Source organism: Hippichthys cyanospilos, chromosome 20 (genome assembly GCF_059441005.1).
Source record: "Hippichthys cyanospilos isolate Australia breed blue-spotted pipefish chromosome 20, RoL_Hcya_1.0, whole genome shotgun sequence".
NCBI classification, from domain to species: Eukaryota; Metazoa; Chordata; class Actinopteri; order Syngnathiformes; family Syngnathidae; genus Hippichthys; species Hippichthys cyanospilos.
Window position 1 is genome coordinate 63,132 of NC_142388.1, and position 22,044 is coordinate 85,175.

The 22,044-nt window shown below is 61.5% G+C and overlaps 4 protein-coding genes across 6 annotated transcripts; 3 read left to right on the plus strand and 1 right to left on the minus strand.

Annotated features, from left to right (window-relative positions):
• Positions 1 to 4: 4 nt before the first annotated feature.
• gpr6 (G protein-coupled receptor 6) lies at positions 5 to 3,529 on the plus strand. Its single transcript, XM_088404166.1, has 2 exons — positions 5 to 1,749; positions 1,906 to 3,529. Exon 2 carries the CDS (start codon positions 1,920 to 1,922, stop codon positions 2,829 to 2,831), a length of 912 nt encoding a protein of 303 aa, XP_088260292.1. The 5' UTR covers positions 5 to 1,749; positions 1,906 to 1,919; the 3' UTR covers positions 2,832 to 3,529.
• A 1,591-nt stretch (positions 3,530 to 5,120) lies between these two features.
• Positions 5,121 to 11,894, minus strand: wasf1 (WASP family member 1). Of its 3 annotated transcripts, none has more exons than XM_088404163.1 (10): positions 11,491 to 11,894; positions 9,567 to 9,714; positions 9,223 to 9,357; positions 8,065 to 8,218; positions 7,812 to 7,929; positions 7,188 to 7,244; positions 6,750 to 6,916; positions 6,523 to 6,675; positions 5,805 to 6,229; positions 5,121 to 5,738 (listed from the first exon to the last, which is right to left on the minus strand). In XM_088404163.1, exons 2-10 carry the CDS (start codon positions 9,697 to 9,699, stop codon positions 5,581 to 5,583), a joined length of 1,500 nt encoding a protein of 499 aa, XP_088260289.1. In that variant the 5' UTR covers positions 9,700 to 9,714; positions 11,491 to 11,894; the 3' UTR covers positions 5,121 to 5,580. The 3 variants fall into 3 exon arrangements, with proteins under 3 accessions (XP_088260289.1, XP_088260290.1, XP_088260291.1); XM_088404164.1 differs by having other exon boundaries at positions 10,089 to 11,894; XM_088404165.1 differs by lacking the exon at positions 7,188 to 7,244 and having other exon boundaries at positions 11,491 to 11,893.
• A 650-nt stretch (positions 11,895 to 12,544) lies between these two features.
• On the plus strand, positions 12,545 to 17,942 carry cdc40 (cell division cycle 40 homolog (S. cerevisiae)). Its single transcript, XM_088402962.1, has 15 exons — positions 12,545 to 12,761; positions 13,585 to 13,671; positions 13,781 to 13,910; positions 13,982 to 14,068; positions 14,158 to 14,297; positions 14,364 to 14,460; positions 14,616 to 14,755; positions 14,906 to 14,980; positions 15,046 to 15,091; positions 15,667 to 15,768; positions 16,049 to 16,164; positions 16,293 to 16,426; positions 16,503 to 16,579; positions 17,133 to 17,277; positions 17,445 to 17,942. Exons 1-15 carry the CDS (start codon positions 12,567 to 12,569, stop codon positions 17,620 to 17,622), a joined length of 1,749 nt encoding a protein of 582 aa, XP_088259088.1. The 5' UTR covers positions 12,545 to 12,566; the 3' UTR covers positions 17,623 to 17,942.
• A 410-nt stretch (positions 17,943 to 18,352) lies between these two features.
• On the plus strand, positions 18,353 to 22,027 carry slc22a16 (solute carrier family 22 member 16). The gene is made up of 8 exons (XM_088402963.1): positions 18,353 to 18,912; positions 19,219 to 19,695; positions 19,973 to 20,090; positions 20,181 to 20,739; positions 20,827 to 20,954; positions 21,402 to 21,511; positions 21,583 to 21,682; positions 21,774 to 22,027. Exons 1-8 carry the CDS (start codon positions 18,869 to 18,871, stop codon positions 21,927 to 21,929), a joined length of 1,692 nt encoding a protein of 563 aa, XP_088259089.1. The 5' UTR covers positions 18,353 to 18,868; the 3' UTR covers positions 21,930 to 22,027.
• The last annotated feature ends 17 nt before the right edge of the window (positions 22,028 to 22,044 follow it).

Sequence of the window (22,044 nt, forward strand, 5' to 3'; positions counted from 1 at the left end):
CGAACCCCGCGGGTGCCGACGCGGCGAGGTAGCGAGCCTCCTCGAGCTCGCGGCCTCCGGTCCTCCGGACCGCTATCGCCCCTTTCAAACGATGGACGAAATATACCGTCGGGCCCGGCTCGGTCCGTCGCTTTGAAGAATTTTTTGCCTCGTTTTGACCGCCGGCGCTCCGAAGGCCGGGACTTTCTCTCCGCCTTGACATTCTTTGAAAAGAATAGTAACGATGGGTGCGCCGCTTTTGGGCCGGGAGGTATCGGATGCCGGAGGGGCTGCCGGCAGATCTCCTGGGGCGCTCCGCAAAGCCGGCGCCGGCAGGTTCTTTGAAAGCGTGCGTGACCGTCCGTCCCTCCGGGGGGGGGGGGCGTCACGTGCCTCCCCAACCGCTGCAAAATGCTGATCCTATCTTTTCTGTAGCTTTGAGATGCGCCGTCTGCTCTTTAGTGAGTCACTTGCCGCTTCATGTGAGCCCCCCCACCCCCTCAACCTTCATCCACATCCGGAGACGGAACAGGTGGCCAAATAGCTGTTGCTTGGAAACCAAAAAGTGCCTCAATGTGCTACATTTATATGCGGTCTTCAAGCGCTTTCTTTACAGCAAACGCACGTGTGTGCCTGCTCATGTTCTGGGTGCATGTGTGTGCGTATATGTCAATGTACGTGTGGATATTGTGTGTGTGTTTATGTGTATATATATATATATATATATATATATATATATAAATAAACACCAGTGTTCCCTGTGCGCGCGCGCACTTGCGCACTGCTCGCACGCTCTCAGCGCACAAGAAAATATATGCTGCGCTTATATACCTAATACCCAAACCCTAACCCTATATAAGTGAAAGTCCAAGACGCAGCAAGACTTTGGCAACAATGTCAAAACTATAGCCGAACAGAATCAATCTCATCCTTTGTAAACTCTTCATACTTGCGTTCACGTTTTGGAGATTTCCTACGTTGTCAGTGAACGCCTCCCCAGCGTAACTTTAAATGCGTTCCAAGCAGTTGTTTTTCCTTGCGACGCAGCTCGTGTTCATTCGACCAACCAAAGTTGCGCAGCGTTCGCATTCCACCGAGTTTAAGACTGTGTCTCTGACAAACAAAAAAAAAAAAAAGGCAATCAATGAATGAGCTGGCCTCTTTTCTTGAAAATCATGCCGACACAAGCTCCGCGGGTACGACGTCCACCCGTGACGCTTATTATTCTAAGGAAGAATACGGCCGATAAGAAACTACTCGTTTGATACCAAAACAGATCAATCTTCCTCGAATGGTGTCAAATTAAAAAAAAAAAAAAAAAAACTTAACACTTTTAATGAAGTTAGCACTTGTCGGACGCAGCCATAGTTTTGCCCTTCATTTTGGGAAAACGAAGCTCGTCTCGCATTTGGCTGATGACGATCCTTAGGGTCTTCCCCTATTTTATGAAGTCACTATTTTCCTTCTTGGGGAATACGCGCGGGTGAAAGTGCGTGGGGCTGCGAGGACGTGGGGGGGGGAGGGAGGGAGGGAGCGCGTAGTTGCGAGCGGAGCAGACTCCTCCCCGGCCGCGTGACGTCAGGGCCGCCGCCGGCTGCCCCTGGCGCTCGTCCGCCCTTCTCCGTCAATGCCTCTCGACAGGCTCTCTGGCAGGCGTGGGGAGCGCGGCCGCCGCCAGCATCCTTCGCCGGCGTCCTCCGCCGGCATCCTCGCCGGCGTCCCCCGCTCGCTCGCGCACTCGGCGCCGCCCGCCTGCGCTCGTCCGACGAAGTAAGGCGCGCTTTTTTTTCTTTGTTTTCCCCCTACCCAAATCGACGATAGAGGTTACGCCCGACGTGTTGAGACGGGTCCCCGCGCCGTCCGAAGCGAGAACGCGAGCTGGCTTCCGCCACTTTTGACGAGCGCGCGGCAACTGCGCTCCCGCAGGGGCGTCGCGGAGCATGAACGCCACGGAGGCGAGGGGCGTCCGCCAGCTCTACCCGTGGGACGCCGTGCTGTGCGCCTCGGGCACGGCCATCGCCTGCCAGAACGGCGCGGTGGTGGCCTTCATCCTGTCCACGCCGGCGCTGCGGACGCCGTCCCTGGCGCTGGTGGGCAGCCTGGCCACGGCCGACCTGCTGGCCGGCGTGGGGCTGGTGCTCAACTTCGCGCCGGGCTATGCGGCGCGGGCATCCCCGGCGGCGGAGCTGGCCACGGCGGGCTTCCTGGTGGCCTCCTTCGCCGCCTCGGTCATCAGCCTGCTGGCCATCGCGGCGGACCGCTACCTGTCGCTGCGGCACGCTCTGACCTACCCGCGGCGCGGCTCGCTGCGGCGGGCCCACGCCATGCTGCTGGCCACCTGGGGGGCGGCGCTGCTGCTGGGCCTGCCGCCCGTGCTGGGCTGGAACTGCCTGGGGCGGCCGGCCGCCTGCGGCGCGCTGCGGCCGCTGGCGCGGGCCCACCTGCGGCTGCTGGCCGCCGCCTTCCTGCTGGTTTTCGCCCTGGTGCTGGCGCTCTACGCGCAAATCTGCCGCATCGTGTGCCGACACGCCCGGCAGATCGCCCTGCAGCGCCACTTCCTGGCCGCCTCCCACTACGCGGCCACCAAGAAGGGCCCGTCCACGCTGGCCATCGTGCTGGGCACCTTCGGCGCCGGCTGGCTGCCTTTCGCCATCTACTGCCTGGTGGGCCAGCGCCAGCACCCCTCCGTCTACGCCTACGCCACGCTGCTGCCCGCCACCTACAATTCCATGATCAACCCCGTCATCTACGCCTACCGCCACGCCCGGATCCGACGCTCCCTTTACGCCCTGCTCTGCGGCTGCCGCCGGCCCCGCGCCGCCCTCCGCGCCGGCTCGCCCTGCGACGTGTGAGCGCGCCCCGGCTAGCCTCCGGTTATTTCCGTCCGTCCGCAGCGGGCCGAGATCGCTGCGATCCGGGTGCGAGAACACCGCCTTCGAAGGGTTACCGTTGGGCGGGGGGGGGTAGTTTCCGGGAGATCAAAGTCTGAGTGTTTTTGCGGCGGAACCTGAAACGTACGCTTAGGTTGTCCTGGCCAAGTTGTCCTTTAGCCGGACGGCCGCTATGTACAACTCGTAAAAAAACGAGAAACAGTGACCGCACGAGACGTTTCGCCACATCATGAGAAACGGGCGCGGAGAAAGTTGTGAGATTTTTCGGCCCCTTCCCCGTTTTCTCCCTCTTTGGTCGTGTCGCGACCTAGGGCTCCTTGGGGCCGAGTCGGGGCCCGGGAGAGCTTACATTGGACTTCCTTGAGGTGTTGAGGTCCAGACTGCGTTTGTTCTTGAAGGCGCACCTGCGCCCTGCAAAGTTGCTGCGCTTGGCTATATTGACACTAGAACTCAAAGACTCGGGTGAGACAAAGGAGGACTCGAGCGGCAGACGGAGGACAAAAGGACAGCGGAAGAACGTGCGCCGAACTCAACCGTGTCTTCGTTTTGTCAAAGCAGCCAACGCTTGTTGTGTCGTGACGACCGTGCCGTTTTACCCAGCTCGTGTCTTGCACTGTGTTTTCTATGAGGAGTGAAAAATAAAGCGCTCCGAACACAAACGGCGTGTTTTCGCTTCCGTTTCTCGATTTACTCACTCAGAACAAGTCCAAACGTCCGCCCGCGCTGACTCGCCGATGACTTTGGACGCTATCTCGGGAGCGCCCGAGCAGCGGTCGGGTGATTGCGGCCGGAGGGCAGATCGGGCCTTTTGCGGGTCGCCGTGGCATCGAGTCCGCCGCTCCCCGGGCACTCATTGGAGTGGGCCTCGCCACACATTTTCCGTCGAAAGACAACAACGGCGCGTCCGCCTTGTTGAACGTGTCCAGCTGTACCACTCCCTTTTTCCGTTCGTTCATTTTGACCTGAATAAAAAGAATATTTTTTGTTCTCTTCCGCCATCTTGTGTCCGACTCGGTAGTAGTTGTCCTTTGGCTCCGTTGGCGGTCAGCACAGCGTCGTTTCCGTACACGGGCGACGTCTACCGACCGCGGAGATCTTTTTGTACAGAGGGCGGGCCGGCAGAGACAAACGAACGTTCGCTCTCCCAATCGCTCCTTCTCCGAAATCACGCCGATCGTGGCCTGATCCGGCACCCGCTCCCGCCTTTGAATGTGGCCGGTTGGCCAAAGCGGCAGCGACGGCGTTTCCGGCGGCCCTTTCGAGACGGGCGAGCGCTTCGAGCGAGTCGCGCTTTCCGATCGGACTACGAGCGAGTCGCGCTTTCCGATCGGACTACGAGCGAGTCGCGCTTTCCGATCGGACTACGAGACGGACCGGATCGGGCTCCGAGCGCGCGTCTGTAAAGGTCGCTCCTCAGGATCCACTAGGAAACGGCTGGCCGGACGGACGTCTCTCGTTTTGGTGAACCGCGACCGAGGGTTTGCGCATCGGGCGCAGCCGCCGGAACGGGAGCCCGTGGAAACGTATCCCACCCCGCAAACATTGACAAGACTTAGACAAACGTTTCCTTGTCGTCTCGTCTCGTCCCCAAGCCGAAGAGGAGCGACTCCCGGAACGGGACGGCGACCGTGCCGCTGAGCTCGCGGGCTCCTTTCCCCTGATCTGATGGCACCTTTTTGATGGCCGCCGTTTAGGCCCGCGCCGACAAACACAACTTCACACTTTCGTTCCGTTGGAGTTGTTTTCATTCGAGCAAACTGTAACGCTCACGTGAGTTGCGTGGGGGGGTCGTCCACCTGTCTCTTTCTCTCCTCGAATACAAACGGCAAATCCATACGAGCGCAGGCAAGTAAGTGGTAACGGGACACTACGTTCATCAACTCGACAACACGTTTGGACAATAAGGCAAGTAGAAGAACAAACATACGGACGGACAGAAACCACGGCCGACGTATTTTTCCTTTTGAGTTGCACGCAGCGCCGCACGAGGTAAGGCCTCTCGTCGCACACTAAAGGTGTGGGCGCATACTCGATACGGACAGGAGCGGCCATCCATGTTGGGAGCAAAAATCCAAAACAGCGGCTCAAAAGTTCCCTTTTCCTGATGCGGACACTAAACCTGGACGGACACAGGGAAACGCTCCGGCTTCCGCTTCCCTAGAATGTCAAGGTCAGAAGGGTGGATGCGCACGACAATGACACACAAATTCTTCTCGAGCAAAAAAACAAACAAACAAACAACACTTCATGTTCACGGGGCCGGGGAGCGTTTTAGAAATGGTTTTTGGACCTTTTGCACAAGCGCTCCTCTGAGCTTCCTTTGGCGTGGAAGTTAGATGGGCTTAGCAGATTTCTGTTTTGGTTTTTTTTCTTCTGGCCCGGTCATCAACCCTCGTTCCCTGTTCGACGCCCTGGAGGAGGCCCTTCCATCAAAAGGCCCCGAGAGCTTGCTGGCTAGACCCTTCCGCTTCGCGGTGGCAGCCCTTGACACAGTTTTTCGTTTGTCTGTTTGTTGATGACGTGGCCGCGCGCGCACGCGCCCGGCGGGTCGGGAAGGCCCTCCCCCGTTTCAAACACGACGGCCAGGAGACAAACGGGCTAAATGATCGGACCGGGACCCTATTTGCGAGCGCTGGGAAGACGAGGCGGAAGACGAGGCGGAAGACAAGGCGGAAGACGAGGCGGAGGACGAGACGTCCGCCGCCCGCCTTCACTCCATCCAGTCGCCTTCGTCAAACTCGGACTCGTCCTCCGAGTCGGAGTACTCGACGGCGATGCGGCGTGACAGGATGGTGGCCACGTCGTTGCCCACGCGCTCGTGTTTGGCCTCTTGCTCTCGCTGCTCCTCCACCTTGCGCAGCTGGATGCCTGAGGGGGGCGCAAAAGAGTCAGCTCCACCTCGCCGACGTTCCAAGCCAAGCGCTTGGCCAGTACCTTGCCGGATGGCCTCCAGCAGGACGCTGCGGGCGTCGCTGATGGGCGGCAGGTTGGCGGGGCGCTGCCTCTTGCTCGCCGAATCGTGGGGCGGCGGGCCGGCCGGCGCCGGTTCCGAAGGGCGGGGCGAGGCGCTCCGCGCCCCGGGCGGAGGCAGAGGCGGGGGCGCCGGCGGAGGTGGCAGGGCGACGCCGTCCGGCCGGGCCGGGGCGCCCCCCCGCGGGCCCTGTTGCGCGCGGGCCGGGGAGGAGGCGCGGATGGGGGGCGCCACCGGCGGGGGGGCCGGGTGCAGCACCCCCGGGCCGATCTGGAGCGGAGGGGGGACGGCCGGGAGAGGCGGCGGCGGAGGAGGGGGCGGGCGGGCGTCGCGGTCGGGGCCCGCCGTCCGCGCCGGCGACCCGGCTCTGCCGTCGGAGAGGCCGTCGCTGCAAACAGAAGAGCCGTCGGCGAGTCGGGATGGGCGCCGACGTCTGTGTTTTCGCTCGCCGGCAGCGTCGCCGCGCACGCCGAACGGCGTGGCGTACGCCCGGCCTCGCGCTTTTCGAATCGCTGGCGCGGGTCAAGAAATCGGCGGCCGTCTCCTTTGGCTTTCCTGCGCGGAAGGCCTCCACTCGCCTTTTGGGAGCACCGCTCCAATGGCGTCCTCCCCGCACTTTCTGACGGGAACGGCGCGCAAACGCAGTACAAAGTGTGCGGCGCGTTGCGGCGTGCGCCCCACCTGATGGCGGAGGGCGGCTTGATCTCGGACGGCGGGTCTTCGGGCCGCCAGTACGCCGCGTCGCCGCCGCGTCTCAACAGCTCGTTCATCTGACTGTAGGGCAGGGCCGCCAGCGAGAAGGGCCCGTCCGAGCGGCGCGTGTGCGGCCGCGCCCTGCCGGCAATGAGGCGCCTTCTCGCTCGCCGACCTTTCCACGTGAACGAGCGAGCGAGCGAGCGAGCGCGTACCTGTCGTCGTCGGAGGGAGCCACGGAGCCGTTGGCCTCCCGCCGTTTGTCGTCGGCCGCGTCCTGCGCCAGCTCGGCGCCCAGCGCCAGCTTTTGCCACTCCTTCTTGCGGTCGTGGGGCGCCCGCGGCACCTTGTCGAGCTCCGCCGGCCGATCCGGCCCCTTCAGCTTGGGAAGACCGACGAGGGGGTTAGCCTTTCTCGTCTTGGCTTTCTTCGTTCGGCTTTCCCGCCCAAAGGGCCCGGGCCGTATTTCGAGCATCGACGGCAATTTCACAATTTGCGCAAATGCGCCACAATTTAGCACTGTCGCACCGCGCTCCCGATTTCCTCCCGATATGTCGGCGTGCCTTGCTTTTACGCACGCGCGTACGCACAAGCTGCAGGAGCAGAAATTAAAAACATACAAAGATGTGTAAAAGAAAAATAATGTCACGTACCTGCACGGGAAGGTCAAAGTACCTATAGACCTGCTCGTGCATGCGGGGGTCCTGCGACTATAAGAAACAAAGCAAAAAAACAAAAGGAAGCAAAAATACACAAGAGGAAAAGCTTGGGGATGGCAGAGGTCAGCGTAAAAAAAATAAATAAATCAACACTACACGCAGCAGCGGGCGGGACCACAAAAATGGCAAGGAGGCGCAAGCGGCGGTGTTAGACGGAAAGGCTGGCGGCAAAAGGGAGACTGCGATAACGCGCGCGCCAACAGACACACACACACACACACATACAATAGAGCTTAGTGGCGGCGAAGACCGGAGAGCGATCACGCTTGAAGGAAACGTCTCGACCGAGGAGACAAACGCAAAACGCCGGCGGGAATCCCGCTCCGTCCGAGTCGTGCGCGGCGCCGACGCTAGGGCCGCCCCAACGGCAACCGGGGCGACCCGACGGAGGCCAGCGAACCGCTTTGCGCCGTCGGCGCACAGCCAGCCGCGAAGGCTCGTCGATCGCAATTCCGTCCCGGGGCGACGGCCGGGCACCCCGCTTCCCCTCGGCGACCGCAGCCGACGGATCGCACCGTTTGAAAAACGAAAGGGAAAATAAACGCTCGGCGGGCTCACCTTCTGTTTCCGCCTCTCCTTGCGTTTGTCTTCCGTGTCCTGCAGCATCTTCTCTCGCCACAGGTCAAAAAAGTAGGAAGGGTTGGTGTAGAACTTGAGAGCCTCCTTGCCGTCGTCCCTGCGCGCAAAAAAGGAACGGCCTTGGCTTCGGACGGCGCCCGGCAAGCAAACGGCAAGCGCTACGCGCCAGGTTCCTCTTTAAATTCTTGTCTTCTTCCTCTTTGCTCCAGGAAAGAGGAAAGAAAGTTCGAACCTGTATGGCGTGAGGATGCGGAGAGGCGGCGGCTGCTCGCAGGCCCCGTAGCTCTCGCGCATGGGGGCGGGCAGCGAGCGGCGCTCAAACAGCTGCTGGTCCTGGACGGTGCAACTCCTGAACGCCTTCCTCATAGTGATGTCCTGCAGTGACACTGAAGGAGGGGACGAGAACGCGAGCCCGGGTCAGGCGTCGGCACGGGGCGAGCGCCGAGCTACGAGCCCCGAGCGCTTCCGACCTTCGCTCGGCCTTTTCTGCGCCCCTTTCGCCTCGGCGCGCATCCGTGGAGACGCGATGCGCTACGCGATCTTCCTCATCCGGGGAAAAAGCCACATGTGGCATACTTAACGCCGCCCCTCACATTATTTAGACGCGCGCTCGTCGTTCTTATCCGTTTGGCCATCGAGCCGAGGTCTTGGCCCGTGAAAAAAATGCCTCTTTAGGATTTCGGCTTGTGCGCCTGAACCGGAACCTCAGAAAGCGCGCCACGCCGCTCCCCCTTTTGGCTCGCTACTTGGCCGCGGGGCGGGACGGTCCCGTCCGCGGATTTGCCGGGGCTCCGCTCTCCAAGATGCCGGGTTTGGGACGCAAATGGCGTTGACACTCCGGTCGTATGGCGCGTGGAAGCGCGCCGCACCAACAAAGCCGTCTAGCCTTGCCGCCCCGGCCCAGATAAGGAACCGAGTCCAAGTTCTTCGACGAAAGCGTACGGGCGGGCGCGAAACATCAAATCCGGTCGCGAGACGGCGGCCGATTGCAAAATGCCCTCCGCAGGGAGGGGGCGAGTGCGCAGAGACGGACTCCAAGAGGATCGGCGACGGCCCCCTGCCCGCGGCGCCTTCCCGACCTTCCCGACGCGTACGTAGCGGAGGCGCCGTCGAAGCATCGCCGAGCCGCAGACGGCCCCCTGCCCGCGGCGCCTTCCCGACCTTCCCGACGCGTACGTAGCGGAGGCGCCGCCGAAGCATCGCCGAGCCGCAGCGCGAAAGAACGACGGCCGGCTCGGAGATGAGCCGACCGTCCTCGCGTTCGCTTTTGGTCGAGGCCAGCCGACGCGTCCAAAGTTCGCTGGGTCGACGGCTTGGTCCCCCGCCATTTTTTGGCCCCGCCTCCCATGACGAGCACCGTTCCTTAGAGGGTTAGAAAGAGAGCGCTCACGTTCTTCCTCTTTGGGGTCCAGCTGGGTGACGCTGACGGAGAGGCGGTCCACGCGCTCCTGCAGGGAGTTGACCCGGAAGGAGAAGGAGTGCGCTTCGTGGAACAGCTCTCCAAACAGGTCTTCTGCATACTTGCCTCCAAGCACAAAAGCAGACAGCGGTTACGTTGGAGCCATCGCAACGGTCGCTCGGTGCCACCTCTCTCGGTCCCCCCCCCCCCCTTTCCTTTACGACCGGGACAGCTCGCTGGTTTTTGGGCGCGCGATAGGTTCGCGCTCGGGGATCCTGGAAGGGATCGACGCGGAAAGGCGGGGCTTGACCGCGACGCGCGCGCTCGGTACTGACTGAGGCTGCTGAGCTGCCGGATGACGCCGGCCAGGGAGATGTTGGTCACGCATTCCAGCTCGTTGTTGATGTTCCCGGGCAGCGCCGTGCGGCAGAGGTGTCGGGGCCGGATGGTGCGCTTCACCAGCGGCATCGCGTCCGCCGTCACCTGCGGGCGGGACCCGACGTCATTCGGCCGCCGCAGAGGGCCCGGCGCGCGGCAGAGGAGGCCGGCCGAGGAGACCTCTCCGACCGAGATTTGGAGCCGTCCCGTTCAAATAAGTGTGTGGTCAATTTCACGTTGTACGCCCGGCACCCGGGAACGTTTTGCTCTTCCCGTTCCGTTCCCGGTACCGCTCGTCGACGCCGTTTCTCAGGATTCTCGGCGGGAGAGGGAATTAAATCATTCAAAAACCATAGTCGATTGATTATCCGCGTCCCGGCGGTGACGCTGACACCCGTTCCTATTGGATTGCGAAAAGCCGCCTCTCCGTTTCCTCACGGGACCACTCCAAACATTCGCGTCGATGATGACATTTGTACCGCAAAGTCCTCCTCGGGTGCTGTCGTTCTCACAAAGCGACGGGTGTCGTGCGGGCGTCCGCTAAGCTCGCTGTACGCGCGCGGCCGTCCGGGCGAGCCGAACGTTCGACGAATGATCTCGATGGATACGGGGGCCCGGCTCGTGCGGCCCGCTTGGAGGCGAGCGTCCGGAAAGGAAACTTACGTAAGGGCCGCTCGCGTCCTTCCCCGATTGCCCAGGCTTTGACTTTTGCGCTATGTGCAGCAGGAGTTTGCCCAAGACAAGCGGGGCCTGTGGCGCGCCGGCCGGGAGCGGGCACACAAGGCGCCTTGTTGTGGCGCCGTCGGCGGGGCGCCCACAACAGTTCCTGTGTGAGAGCGGCGCCGTCCCGGCAGCGCCCCGACAGCCGAGAGCTCGGAGGCGAAACCGCCCCAACGGCGCTCGCCGACATGCTCCGGCCGCGATCGGCTCGACCTCTCTCGCTCGGCGCAAATCTTCACTTTCGGGCGAAGCCGCGGAGCTACGGCGCGGCGGCGAAGACGACCTCGGCCGGAGAACGGCGACGAAGACGACCTCGGCCGGAGAACGGCCAACGGAGCCTAAAGTCCCTCTCCTCCCGGAAGCGGAGCGGGCGCAAGTCTTCTGGCGTGAACAGCTCGCGAGGGGCCCCGCGCGGAGCCCGCAGCACGTTCGGCGTCGCGGCCACCTTCCGGGCCACCTTCCGGGCCACCTTCCGGGCCACCTTCCGGGCCTCCGTCGGGAAGGCCCGGGCTCGCGTCGGAATCGAGAAGCGCGGAAAGGGAGGCGCTACCGCATTGCGCCGCCGTGAACACTCTGACTTTCTGAAAGCGAACCGGAGCGACACGCTTTCCGCCGGCCGCTCTAGGGCCGGTAGTACAAAAGAAGGTCTCCGATTTCACCGAGCGCGATCAGTTTCTCTCGCTCTCTTTTCCTGCGCGCGACAAGAAAGCTCCCCATCCCCCATCCTACGGCAGGCGGCAACTGCAGGCCGGCTGACGGAGCGCATCCGTCCTCTCCGAGCGGCCTCCAAGCCCGGGCCTTCGCCGCTTAAACGACGGCGCCCGCAAATCCTTAGATAGTGCAATATTTGCCGTGCCGCCGGCGCGATGTGGCGCCAACGTGTCAAGGGGCTGCTGTCCAGATGTCTGCTGACCGGCGGGATTACTTGACAGCGGTAGCGTCAATTTGTGCTGGCTGTGGTTACTGGGCGCTCGCTTTGCTCTCTATGTTCGTTTTGTTTTTTTTTAACTTTCAATGGAATTCGAGCCCCTCTGAGCTCGATTGGGTAGTACTGCACAGTAAACTTGGGACGTCTGCATCGGGCTCCAAGCCGGCCGGAGCAAACCTCTTTAAATGTACACGCGAGTGGAAAGGCACGCGAGACATGCGGTGGACAAATACCTGTTTACGTCGATTCGATCCCTCTTCTTTCTGTCCCCCCGCCCTCCCCTTCTCTTTTGGACTACTTCCGATCCATCTTTATCAGGTCGTCGAGCATGCCGCCGCCTGCGAGCATTCCAACCCCCGGCTTGTGTCCATGACTGTCCCTGTTATCGATGCGCTCCTCGGCGCGGGACTACAACTAGGAGGAGGAGGAGGAGGAGGCGGAGCAGGAGCAGGAGCAGGAGGAGGAGCCGGCCACATTGGCTCTTCCAAATTGCATTCTTTCGGCGCGGAGATGAGAAGAGCCACCGAACCTAGGCGGCGTGCGCGATTGTGAAAGTTGCAGCCGAGCTAGACGCTCGAGCGCGCCGGGCGCCAGCGTCGTAATAGCGTCCGTTTGCCGGGCGGTGTCCCCGCGAGAAGTGACGCCGATGGTACGGACCACTCTATTGTTAGAGCTCTATTGCAAAGGCGTCCTGTGTGTGTGTGTGTGTGTGTGTGTGTGTGTGTGTGTGTGTGTGCGTGTGTGTGTGCGTGTGTGTGTGTGTGTGTGTGTGTGCGTGCGTGCGTGCGTGCGTGGGGGGCTGTTTTGCTCTCAAACGTGGTCAATCAACGTTACGAAATAGTGGCGAAATGTTTTTCTCATAAAAGACTGCATTGACTGCAAATGGATGTATTGACGCACCGAAATCTTATCTAAATAAAACATAAGAAAACTAAAAATGTGTTTTATATATATATATATATATATATATATATATATATATATATATATATATATATATATATATATATATATATATATATATATATATGTATATATGTATATGTGTGTGTGTGTGCGTGTGTGTGTGTGTGTGTGTGTATTTAGGATTATCTGGTCTGTCTGATTGTTTGTACATATTTGCGTTGTCATTTTATGTTTTGTTGTGTTGTTCTATGTTGTATTGACAATGAATATTTATCGCGACTTGTTGAGAGAACACATGTCAATAAAGCAACAAAAATAAATACAAACTACATTAATGCTAAAGCGGAGCCAGAAACGGAAGTGACGATCCCTCCCACGTCCGGGTTGGAGCATAACATCCAAGATGTCCGCCGCCGTGTCGTCGTCCCTCGTTTCGTACGGCAGCGATTCGGATTCGGAAAACGAGTCACAGTCCGGCACAAGTGCCGACAACCGGGATGCGACGGATCCGGACGCAACGGCGCACCTCAAGCCATTGCGATCCGATCCGACAATGGCCTTGGCGCTTCTCAATTCCGCACCCGAAGTTGCCGTCAAGGTAAGTTTTCGGACGCTAGTTAGCTCGCCTTCGCTATGCCGCAATAAGAATTCAAGTGCCGCGCTTTTAGTCGCCTGTGTCAACGCGTGCTCAGCTCTCTTCCCGCGGAAGACTTTTCGTGCACAAATGCGACCTACCGCCGCGCTCGCTTTTAGCGGGCTGGAAACGGGCAAGCTCGGCATGGTAGCCCGCCTCCAGAAAGAAGCCCGATGGCACGATGTGAAAAGGAGCGCCCAAACGCCTGCCTGGCTGTTGTCCTGGGGTTTTCCCCTCCTTCCGGGATTCGACTTCTCCGCATCCCAAATACTGGAGGCTTGGAAATTGTTTCGCAATTTGCTTTCGCAACGGCAAGGCGAGCATTTATCGGTGCTTTTCCCCTCTTGTCGAATTGTGCCGGCGGGCAAGCGGACCACTGAGGTTTGCGAGCACGCTCGTCGCTTGAAACGGCCTTCAACTGCTTTCGCAACATAGGAATGGACCGAGGAGCACGTCGGCACCAAGGGCTACTCGCGGGAACTCGCCGGTGGTTTTCGCGCCCGCTTTGGAATGTGTCTTCCGATCGTGCGCGAACGTTCCAATCAAATCAAATGTTATTTGTGTAGCCCTAAATCACCGAAGTCTCAAAGGGCTTCGCAGATGAAAAGAGGTCATGTGGAGACTTCTATCGAAAAAAGAAGTCGCTCAGAGACATCTTTACGGTGTAAGGTACACAACAGTCAAAGCTCCCGGAAGGGGAAGGAAAGACTCACGTTCGAACTCGGGAAACGTTCTCCAACGCGTCGACAGCCCGTTCCCAGCTGACGCGCCCGCCTTCTCCTTACAGGAGTCGGTCGAGACCGGCGTGCATCTCGACCCCTCGGTGAAAGAGGTCACCTATAACCCGAGATACGAGACCATGTTTGCGCCGGAGGTACGGCGCGCGCCGCCGTCGGTCTCCCGCGGTGCGATCGGCCGGATTTGCGCACCGCTCGAGACGGACCGCCGTCGGCGTTAACGGCGGCCGCGTTCTCCCCGCCTAGTTTGGACCGGAGAACCCGTTCAAAACCCAGCAGATGGCCGCCCCGAGGAACATGTTGTCCGGCTACGCCGAACCCGCTCACGTCAACGACTTCATGTTCGAACAGCAGAGGAGGACCTTTTCGTCGCTCGGTAGGCTCTCCGCGGCGGGCCCGCCGAATCTCCGCCCGCCGTTTCACCTCCGTTTCCCGTCGCGTCCAAAGGCTACGCGTTGGACCCGTCGGTGGACGCCGACCAAGCGGCGGGCGGCGGTTACATCGGCGCGGTGGACGAAGCCGAGAAAAACCAAGGTGGGTCGGCGCTGCCCTTCGCGCGGGAGCTTTGCGAGTCACGGGCTCTCGGTGCGCTTTTCCCGGCGCGGTTTTGGTCCTTCCTCCAGGCTTGACCGTGTTTGAGAGCGCCTACAAGAAGCCGGACAAAAGGAAAAAGGTCAAAGGCGGCGACGCGGGAGATATCGACAACTACCTGGGCCCGTGGGCCAAATACGTCGACGAAAAATCGGTGGCCAAGCCCACGGAGGTGAGGCGCTCGTTTTGCTTTGCGTTTATTTTCCCAAGGGGGCTTCTTCCCGACGTCGCCTTACAGGAGGAGAAGAAGGAGCTGGACGAGATCACCGCCAAAAGGCAGAAACGGGGGAGGAACGAAGAAGAGGCGCCGGCGGAAGAGAAGACCGTTCTTCACGGTAGCGTCGGCCGCCCGCAGAATTGCCGTTTGCCGTCCCGCCCCCGAAAATCGGGCCGTACGGAGTTGGTCGTAAACGCTGACGCGCCGGGAAAATCCGAGTCCGTAAATTGGGAAAGTGGCCCGTGACACCTTTGTTCCTTCTGGTTTCCGCAGTTAAAGACATGTTCGACTACCAGGGCAGGTCCTACCTGCACATCCCCCAGGACGTGGGCGTCAACCTGCGTTCTAGCGAGGCGCCGGACAAGTGCTACCTGCCCAAAAAGCAAATCCACGTTTGGTCCGGCCACACCAAGGTTAGCCGGCAGAGTTGCTGTTTTTGTTCTTCTTCTTCCCCCCTTCTTCTTCCTCCTCTTCTTCTTCTTGCCCTCCTTCTTCTTCCCCTTCTCCTCCATCTCCTCTTCCTCCTCCATCCGCACACGCTCGACTAACGTGCCGTGTCACAGGGCGTCAGCGCCATCCGCTTGTTTCCGCTCTCGGGTCACCTTCTGCTCTCCAGCTCCATGGACTGTAAGATCAAGGTAAGGACGGCGCCACGACGCAAGACTTTCCCGCGCACCTCTCACTTTTACCCGTCTGTCCGCAGCTGTGGGAGGTGTACAACCAGCGGAGGTGTATACGCACTTTTATCGGTGAGTCTGTTTCAATTTCCCCTTCCGAATCGACGCGAATAGACCTGAAGGGTTGGGCGTCGGCGCGTCCGGCGCCGGAGGGGCCGCCCCGGAAGGGGGTCCCTCCCCGCGCGGATCCGCCCACGCCGGGCCGCCTTTGATGGCCGGCCCAAAGGGTTAGGGTACTTTTTCTTCGGGAAATGCGGTCGGCGCCCCGCGTACGGCGGCGGCCGCGGAAGGTTTTTCCTCTCGGCGGCCTTTTTGCCCAAAATCTCCATGATTCGTTGGCCCGAGAATGCGGAGAGGGGCCGTTTTCTCTCTTTTTTTTTTTTCCTCCCCCTCCTTTGACCTCCTTTTAAGCGGGAAGTATCACCGAGGGTGTTGTCGCGCGCCTTTCGGGGCTTGCTCTCAGCGGTTTGTAGCTCGGTGCGCGTGTAAGCGACAAACGGCAATCGCGCGTCGTCCTCCGCGGCGTCTTCTTCCCAAACCTCCCTCACTAGCCCACGTTGGACGCGCCTCGAACAAACGTGAGATGAAAGGCGGCGGGCGCTCGGGCGCGGCCTTTTTGTCTTCACTCGCCTCGTTCTCTCTTCCAGGCCACAGCAAAGCCGTGCGCGACATTTGCTTCAACAACAGAGGCGATCGGTTCCTCAGCGCCGCCTACGACCGCTACATCAAACTCTGGGACTCTGAGACGGGTACGCTCGGAGAACTCTTAAGACTCGCAGACGGCCAACCTCAAAAGTTGCCCCCGCGGCTGTTGGGAAAATGTCCTTTCAAAGGAAACTAATTCCACCCCGGCGAGCGCGCGGCGTCTTCATTGCCGCCTTGCCGGGCGCGCCGCTAAGAAAAGCGCTACAGCTAAGAAAACCACGGCCAAAGCCTTTCATTCTTTACGTTCCCCGGAATTGTCGTTTGCCGCGTACATGCGGGCGAAACTTACTTGCGCCTTTTGCGCGTTTGCCCGCGCCTCCGCAGGCAAGTGCATCTCCCGATTCACCAACAGGAAGGTGCCCTACTGCGTCAAGTTCAACCCCGACGAAGAAAAGCAGAATCTGTTGGTGGCCGGCATGTCCGACAAAAAGATCGTCCAGGTGCGCGGCCCGGCCGGCGCGCGGCGCCTCTTCCCCGCGTCCCAAAGCGGCCCGGGTCGGGCCCCGCGCCGCAAACGCCGCAAAGGCCGCAAAGGCCGCAAACGCCCCGGCTTCCCCTACCTCGACAGTGGGACATCCGCAGCGGCGAGGTGGTGCAGGAGTACGACCGGCACCTGGGCGCCGTCAACACCATCACCTTCGTGGACGAGAACCGGCGTTTCGTCAGCACGTCGGACGACAAGAGTCTTCGGGTTTGGGAGTGGTGAGCCGACGGGCCGCGCTCGCGCTTTCGGCGCCGGCTCGGAGCCCGGCCGCCCAACTCCATCTCGCGCTTTCAGGGACATCCCCGTGGACTTCAAGTACATCGCCGAACCCAGCATGCATTCCATGCCGGCCGTGACGCTCTCTCCCAACGGTGAGTCCGGGTGGCCGTTCGCCGCCTTCCCCCTCGCCCCGCCCGCCGAGTCTTCTCTCAAGCGCGCTCGCTTATCGGACATTCGGAACCTCTTCTCTTGTTATTCGCTCGAAAATCGGTGCGTCGCCGCCATCTTCCGGCGACTGTGGGCAAACGCCTAGTTTCTGGTCAAATCTATAGGGTCGAAGAAAAAAAACAAAAAAACATGTCCACGTGTCCAAGCATTTTCCGATGCGCGAACGCCGCCAGAACGTCGCGTTAGCGTCTCACCTCTGCACCCCTCGGGCGGATCGGCTGCCGCTGCCGTTGTGTCCATCTGTCCAAAAGAAAAGAAAAAAAAAACCGACAAGAATATCGCGACGGCTGCAGCGTAAGCCTCCGCGATCTCAAGGAGGTGGACGCCAAAGCTCGCCCGATCTTCTTGAGAGCCGGCGAGCGGAACCCGTGCGTGCCGCGCCTGCAAAAATTCAATGATCCACGAGCGGTTTTGAAGGCGCGTGTTCAACAGCGTAGCGTTTTTTTTTTTAAATTTTCTCCGCCGTTTACCCCCCAGGCAAGTGGCTGGCGTGCCAGTCCATGGACAACCAGATCCTGATCTTCGGCGCCCAAAACCGCTTCCGACTGAACAAGAAAAAGATCTTCAAGGGCCACATGGTTGCCGGCTACGCCTGCCAGGTGGACTTCTCGCCGGACATGAGGTAAGGCGGCGTTCTCTTCCGAGCGAAACGCTCGGAGAGGGAGAAGCCCGACGCGGCGGCGGAGACCGAGTCGAAGGGCTCCTAAAGTCGCGCGCGCGACGGTCGGCGAGTCCTCCGCGCCGGTGGCGAGTCCTCGGCTGAAGCTTCGGCTCGGGCTCTCTCGCCAGCTACGTGGTGTCGGGCGACGCCGACGGGAAGCTGAACATCTGGGACTGGAAGACCACCAAGCTGTACCACAGGATCAAAGCGCACGACAAGGTGTGCATCAGTGCCCTGTGGCATCCCCACGAAACCTCCAAGGTCATCACCTGCGGCTGGGACGGACAAATCAAGCTCTGGGATTAGGGACCGGCGCCCGGTCGCCCCTTTTTGTATCCGGCGCCGGAGCCTTTTCCTTTTGTACTTTTCTTTTTGGAAACGTCTCCATTTTTTGGCCAGATCTGAACAAGTCATAAACTGGCCAGGAACACTTTTGATTCGTTGCCCTTTTCTTGGCCCGTACGGCCGCCGACCTCATTTGGTAATCGCTCGCGGAGGACGAGCGCTGGCGCTTCTCGCGCGTTCGAGTCGCTTCGGGAAATTCAAGCAAACTTTCCGCACGTTACGCGTAAGATGGATTTCGAAATACTTTGTTTACGGTCCTCTTATTGATCTTTTTTCATTCATTTTGGTTCGATCTCTTTTTTTTCTTTTATCATTTGTTCTTGCGTCGTCCGTTTCCCGAGCGTGTCTTTGTTTGGACGAGCGTTGCCGCCCCTCGCCCCGCCCCCATCGAGTGGAGCGAGCTCTACTCCCATCTAGTGGCAAAGTTGTGAGCGCTACCGTTTCCCTCCTCGTGGGTGTCACTTTTCATCTCCGGTTATGACCTGAACAGATAGACGACAACTACGCCCATTTGTATATTTCCGTATCCCCCCCCCCCCCCCCCTCCCCCCTCTCCGCGGGCGGCGGAAATTTCCGCCTCGTCTTTAGAACCGCCGCCGGGCGGCCGGCTCGTGAACTCCGAGATCGCCGGAGCCCCTCGCCGTTCCGACGGATCGGGGTGCGCTCGGGAAGGGGGGGGTTAGTGAGACCTTTGCAGAAAGGTCACAGGACCGCCGTCCGTCGCGGCCGCTTGTTTTCATCCGGCGTAACAAAGTTGGAGGCGAGTTCCAAAGTCCGCCGGTGGCAAAGCCCCGCTTTCATTGGCTCGATGAATCCAGTTTTGCGGGACGGCCGGATCCGCTCGCCGCCCGCTCAGAGGGGCCCATCAATCATTGATGGGGCCGTTTGGTCGGCGGCCGCCCGCACCCCCACCCCCACCCCCACCCGTGAGAGCTTGCCCACTCGCTTTTGAGGACAGCCCAAGCGCGCGCGAGATTTACGCCCGCGACCGGACCCAAAGACCTCGGCCGCGTCGCGCATCGGCTTGACGCGTTCAAACGAGTTAGGGTCGGCGCTTGGGAGCTCTCGGTGTTTCCCAACCCGACGTGGGCCTTATAAGGCCGGCGTGCGTCAGTTGCGTCGGCGTGTGTTTTGCACCCTACTCCCTCCCGCTCACTCCCCCCGGTCCAAGTCGACGCGAGCACACGCGGTAAGCCGCCTTTCCGAAATGACGGTGGAGAGGATATTCGATGAGCTGGGACATTTTAAAAGGTATGCGACCTTCCTCCATTCGTGGACGCGTTTATTTCTTTGGGGTCACGGGAATGCCTGAGCGCTCCCTTCCGAGCGCGCGGCGTAACGCGATCCGCCGCGACGGTAGCTCGGTTTGCAAACGTTAGGCGGCTCCGTCGCCGAGCTCCTAACGCGAGGAGGGCCTCGCTACGACGCCTCCAGCCCCGTAGCTTAACGGGCCTATTTTATTATCGCCGACAAAGCGGTATTGGTGTCGGGAGCGCGTGTTTTGTTTTTTCCGCCGAGGGTCACGCGGGCCCGAACCATCCTCGTGTGGCCTCGCAGGTTTCAGGCCTGCGCGTACTTTGCGGCGGCCTTCCAGGCCATGGCCTGCGGGATCCACTACCTGGCCTCCGTCTTCCTGGTGGAGACGCCCAACTTCGTGTGCGGCGTTCCCGCCAACGTGACGGACGTCCTGTTGGGCAACCTGAGCGGCTCGGCCCTGGAGGACGTCCTGCCCCTCTTCCGGGGCGACGCGGGCCCCCTGGTGGTGCGGACCTCCGCCGGCGAGCGGTGGGAGCTGAGGCGGTGCGAGCGGGCCCTGCGCATCGGGCCCCGGGACTCGGCCCGCGCCTTTGACGGCAACTCCTCGGCGGAAGCCTGCCGCGCCGGCTTCGTTTACGACCGCTCCGAGGTGTACCGCAGCATCGTGACCGACTGGGACCTGGTGTGCGACCGGGCTTGGCTGGCCAAGTTGTGCCAGCCCACCTTCATGTTGGGGGTGCTGTTCGGGGCGCTGGTGTTCGGGGACCTCGCCGACAGGTGGGCCCGCGCCGCGCCCCCGCTTCAGAGATGGCGGTCCGCGCCGCTTTCCGGTCGGGAGGGGGGCGGCGTCCGTCGGCCGACGTTCGCCCCGACTCGGCGGACTCGGCGCTTTGCCCCGACCCCTCATTGGCGACGCGGCACCCGGGGCGAGCGGCGCCGGCTCGCTCCGGGGGCCGTCCTCCTAAATGGGCGAGGCGAGCTCGCGGGCGCCGGAGCGCGCTCTCCCCTCGTCCGGCCGCGCCCAACCAACCGAAGCGCCGACGTTCCCCTTCAGGGTGGGCCGAGTGAAGATCCTCATGCTGACCAGCGTGTGCCAGTTCGGACTGGGGATTTGCGTGGCTTTCTCGGCCAACTACTACTACTTTGCGGTTTTCCGCTTCCTGCTGGCCACGGTGAGTCGCGGCGCTCGCCGACGGGTCGGCGGCGTAAGCGCCCCGAGCCCGCCCGGCTTCACGGCTCGGGCCCTCCCCTCCTCCCGGCAGGCCTCCAGCGGCTATCTGGTGGTGGTGTTCGTGTACGTGACGGAGTTGACGGGCATCAGGGTGCGCACGTGGACCTCCATGCACGTCCACGCCGCCTTTGCGCTGGGCATCATGGTGGTGGCGCTGGTGGGCTACCTGGTGCGCGTGTGGTGGATCTACCAGACGGTCCTGTCGCTCTGCACCTGGCCCTTCCTGCTCTTCTGCTGGAAGCTGCCCGAGACGCCCTTCTACCTGCTGGCCAAGGGCAAGTACGCGCAGGCGCAGAGCCTGCTGGACGCCATGGCCCGCGTCAACCGCCTGGAGAGCCGGCTCAAGGTGGAGGAGCTGCTGCCGGCCCGGGCGGAAGCGGAGGCGGAGCCGGGGTCCGGGCCGGTGGCCGGGTCGGGGCGCTCCCCGGACAAGAAGCTGTCCATCCTGGATCTGTTTGGCAGCTGGAGGATGGCGGCCCGCACCGGCACCGTGTGGGCCATCTGGTTCGTCGGCAGCCTGGGCTACTACGTCTTCTCGCTGGGATCCGTCAACCTGGGCGGGAACCAGTACGTCAACCTCTTCCTGGTCGGTAAGGAATCGCCGTTAAAGCCCCGGGGCGAGCGAGGCGCCTTTTTCCTCGTCCGGGCCGGCGCTGACTGCCGTTGGCCGCTCGCAGGCGCCGTTGAACTGCCCTCCTATTTGGTGGGCTGCTTTTGCATGGACCGCATCGGCCGCAAGAAGACGTGCGCCCCGGCCCTGCTGCTGGCGGGCGTGGCCTGCATGCTCATCATCCTGGTGCCCGCCGTACGTATCGCCCGCCCGCAGCGACCGCCGCTGTCCCCGCCCGGACAAAATCAAAGATGCGCCTTTACGAAAAAAAAACGGGGATCAAACCCTCGGCGCGGCCTATTTTGGGCCCGTGCCCCGACGCGTCTTTGCGGTGTCTTCCGGGCCGGCGGGCTTCTTTTGAAAGGCGGCGCGGCGGTGCCTTGAGATGCAAGTTAGCCAGCGTGTGTCTTTTTCCACGAGAAGCACACGCGCGCTGGCTAGCTTCACGCCGACAATAACGGCGGTGGTAAAAGGTCCGGAAGGAGAAAACAAAAAAAAGGCTTTTTTTTACCGACCGGCGGGACGGCGCGAAGGCCGGCCGCCGTAGGCTCGGCTCGGCTCGGCTCGGCTCGGCTCGGCTCGGCTCGGCTCGGCTCGGCGGAAGCGTGACGCGGGCTCACGCTGTCCCGACGGCCCCGGCAGGACATGCGGGGCCTGGCCGTGGCTCTCAACATGATCGGGAAGTTCGCCGTCGCCATCGCCTTCGGCCTCATCTATTTGTACACTTGCGAGCTGTACCCCACCGTCATCAGGTAAGCCCCGCCGCACGAGGCCGCCCGAACCTCGGGCCCGACCCCGCCGTGCCGCGGCGTCTCGGTCGCAGGTCTCTGGCGGTGGGCAGCGGCAGCATGATGTGTCGCGTGGGTAGCGTGGTGGCGCCGTTCTGCGTCTACCTGGCCGACGTCTGGATCTACCTGCCTCAGGTTACGCCTCGCCCTTCGGGGGATTTGGCTCCCTCGTCTTTTCCCCGCGGGATTTGAAGCGTCTCCTTTTTCTTTCGGCTCGCTCGGTCAGCTGATCGTGGGCGTCCTGGCTTTCGTCGTCGGCGTCCTGACCCTGATGCTGCCCGAGACGCTGGGCCGGCCGCTGACCGCCACCCTGGAGGAGGCCGAGGCCCTGGGCCGAAGCGCCGGCGGCGAGGGCGGCCTGGAGATGAAACGGCGCCCGTGAGGGCCCCAAAAATGGCCGCCGTCGACGCCTTAATTGCTCGGGGAAGGTCAACGACGCGCGCCCGGCGCAGCCTTAGGTGCGGCGAGCGGGAGGGGGGGGGGGGGGGGGGGGGGGC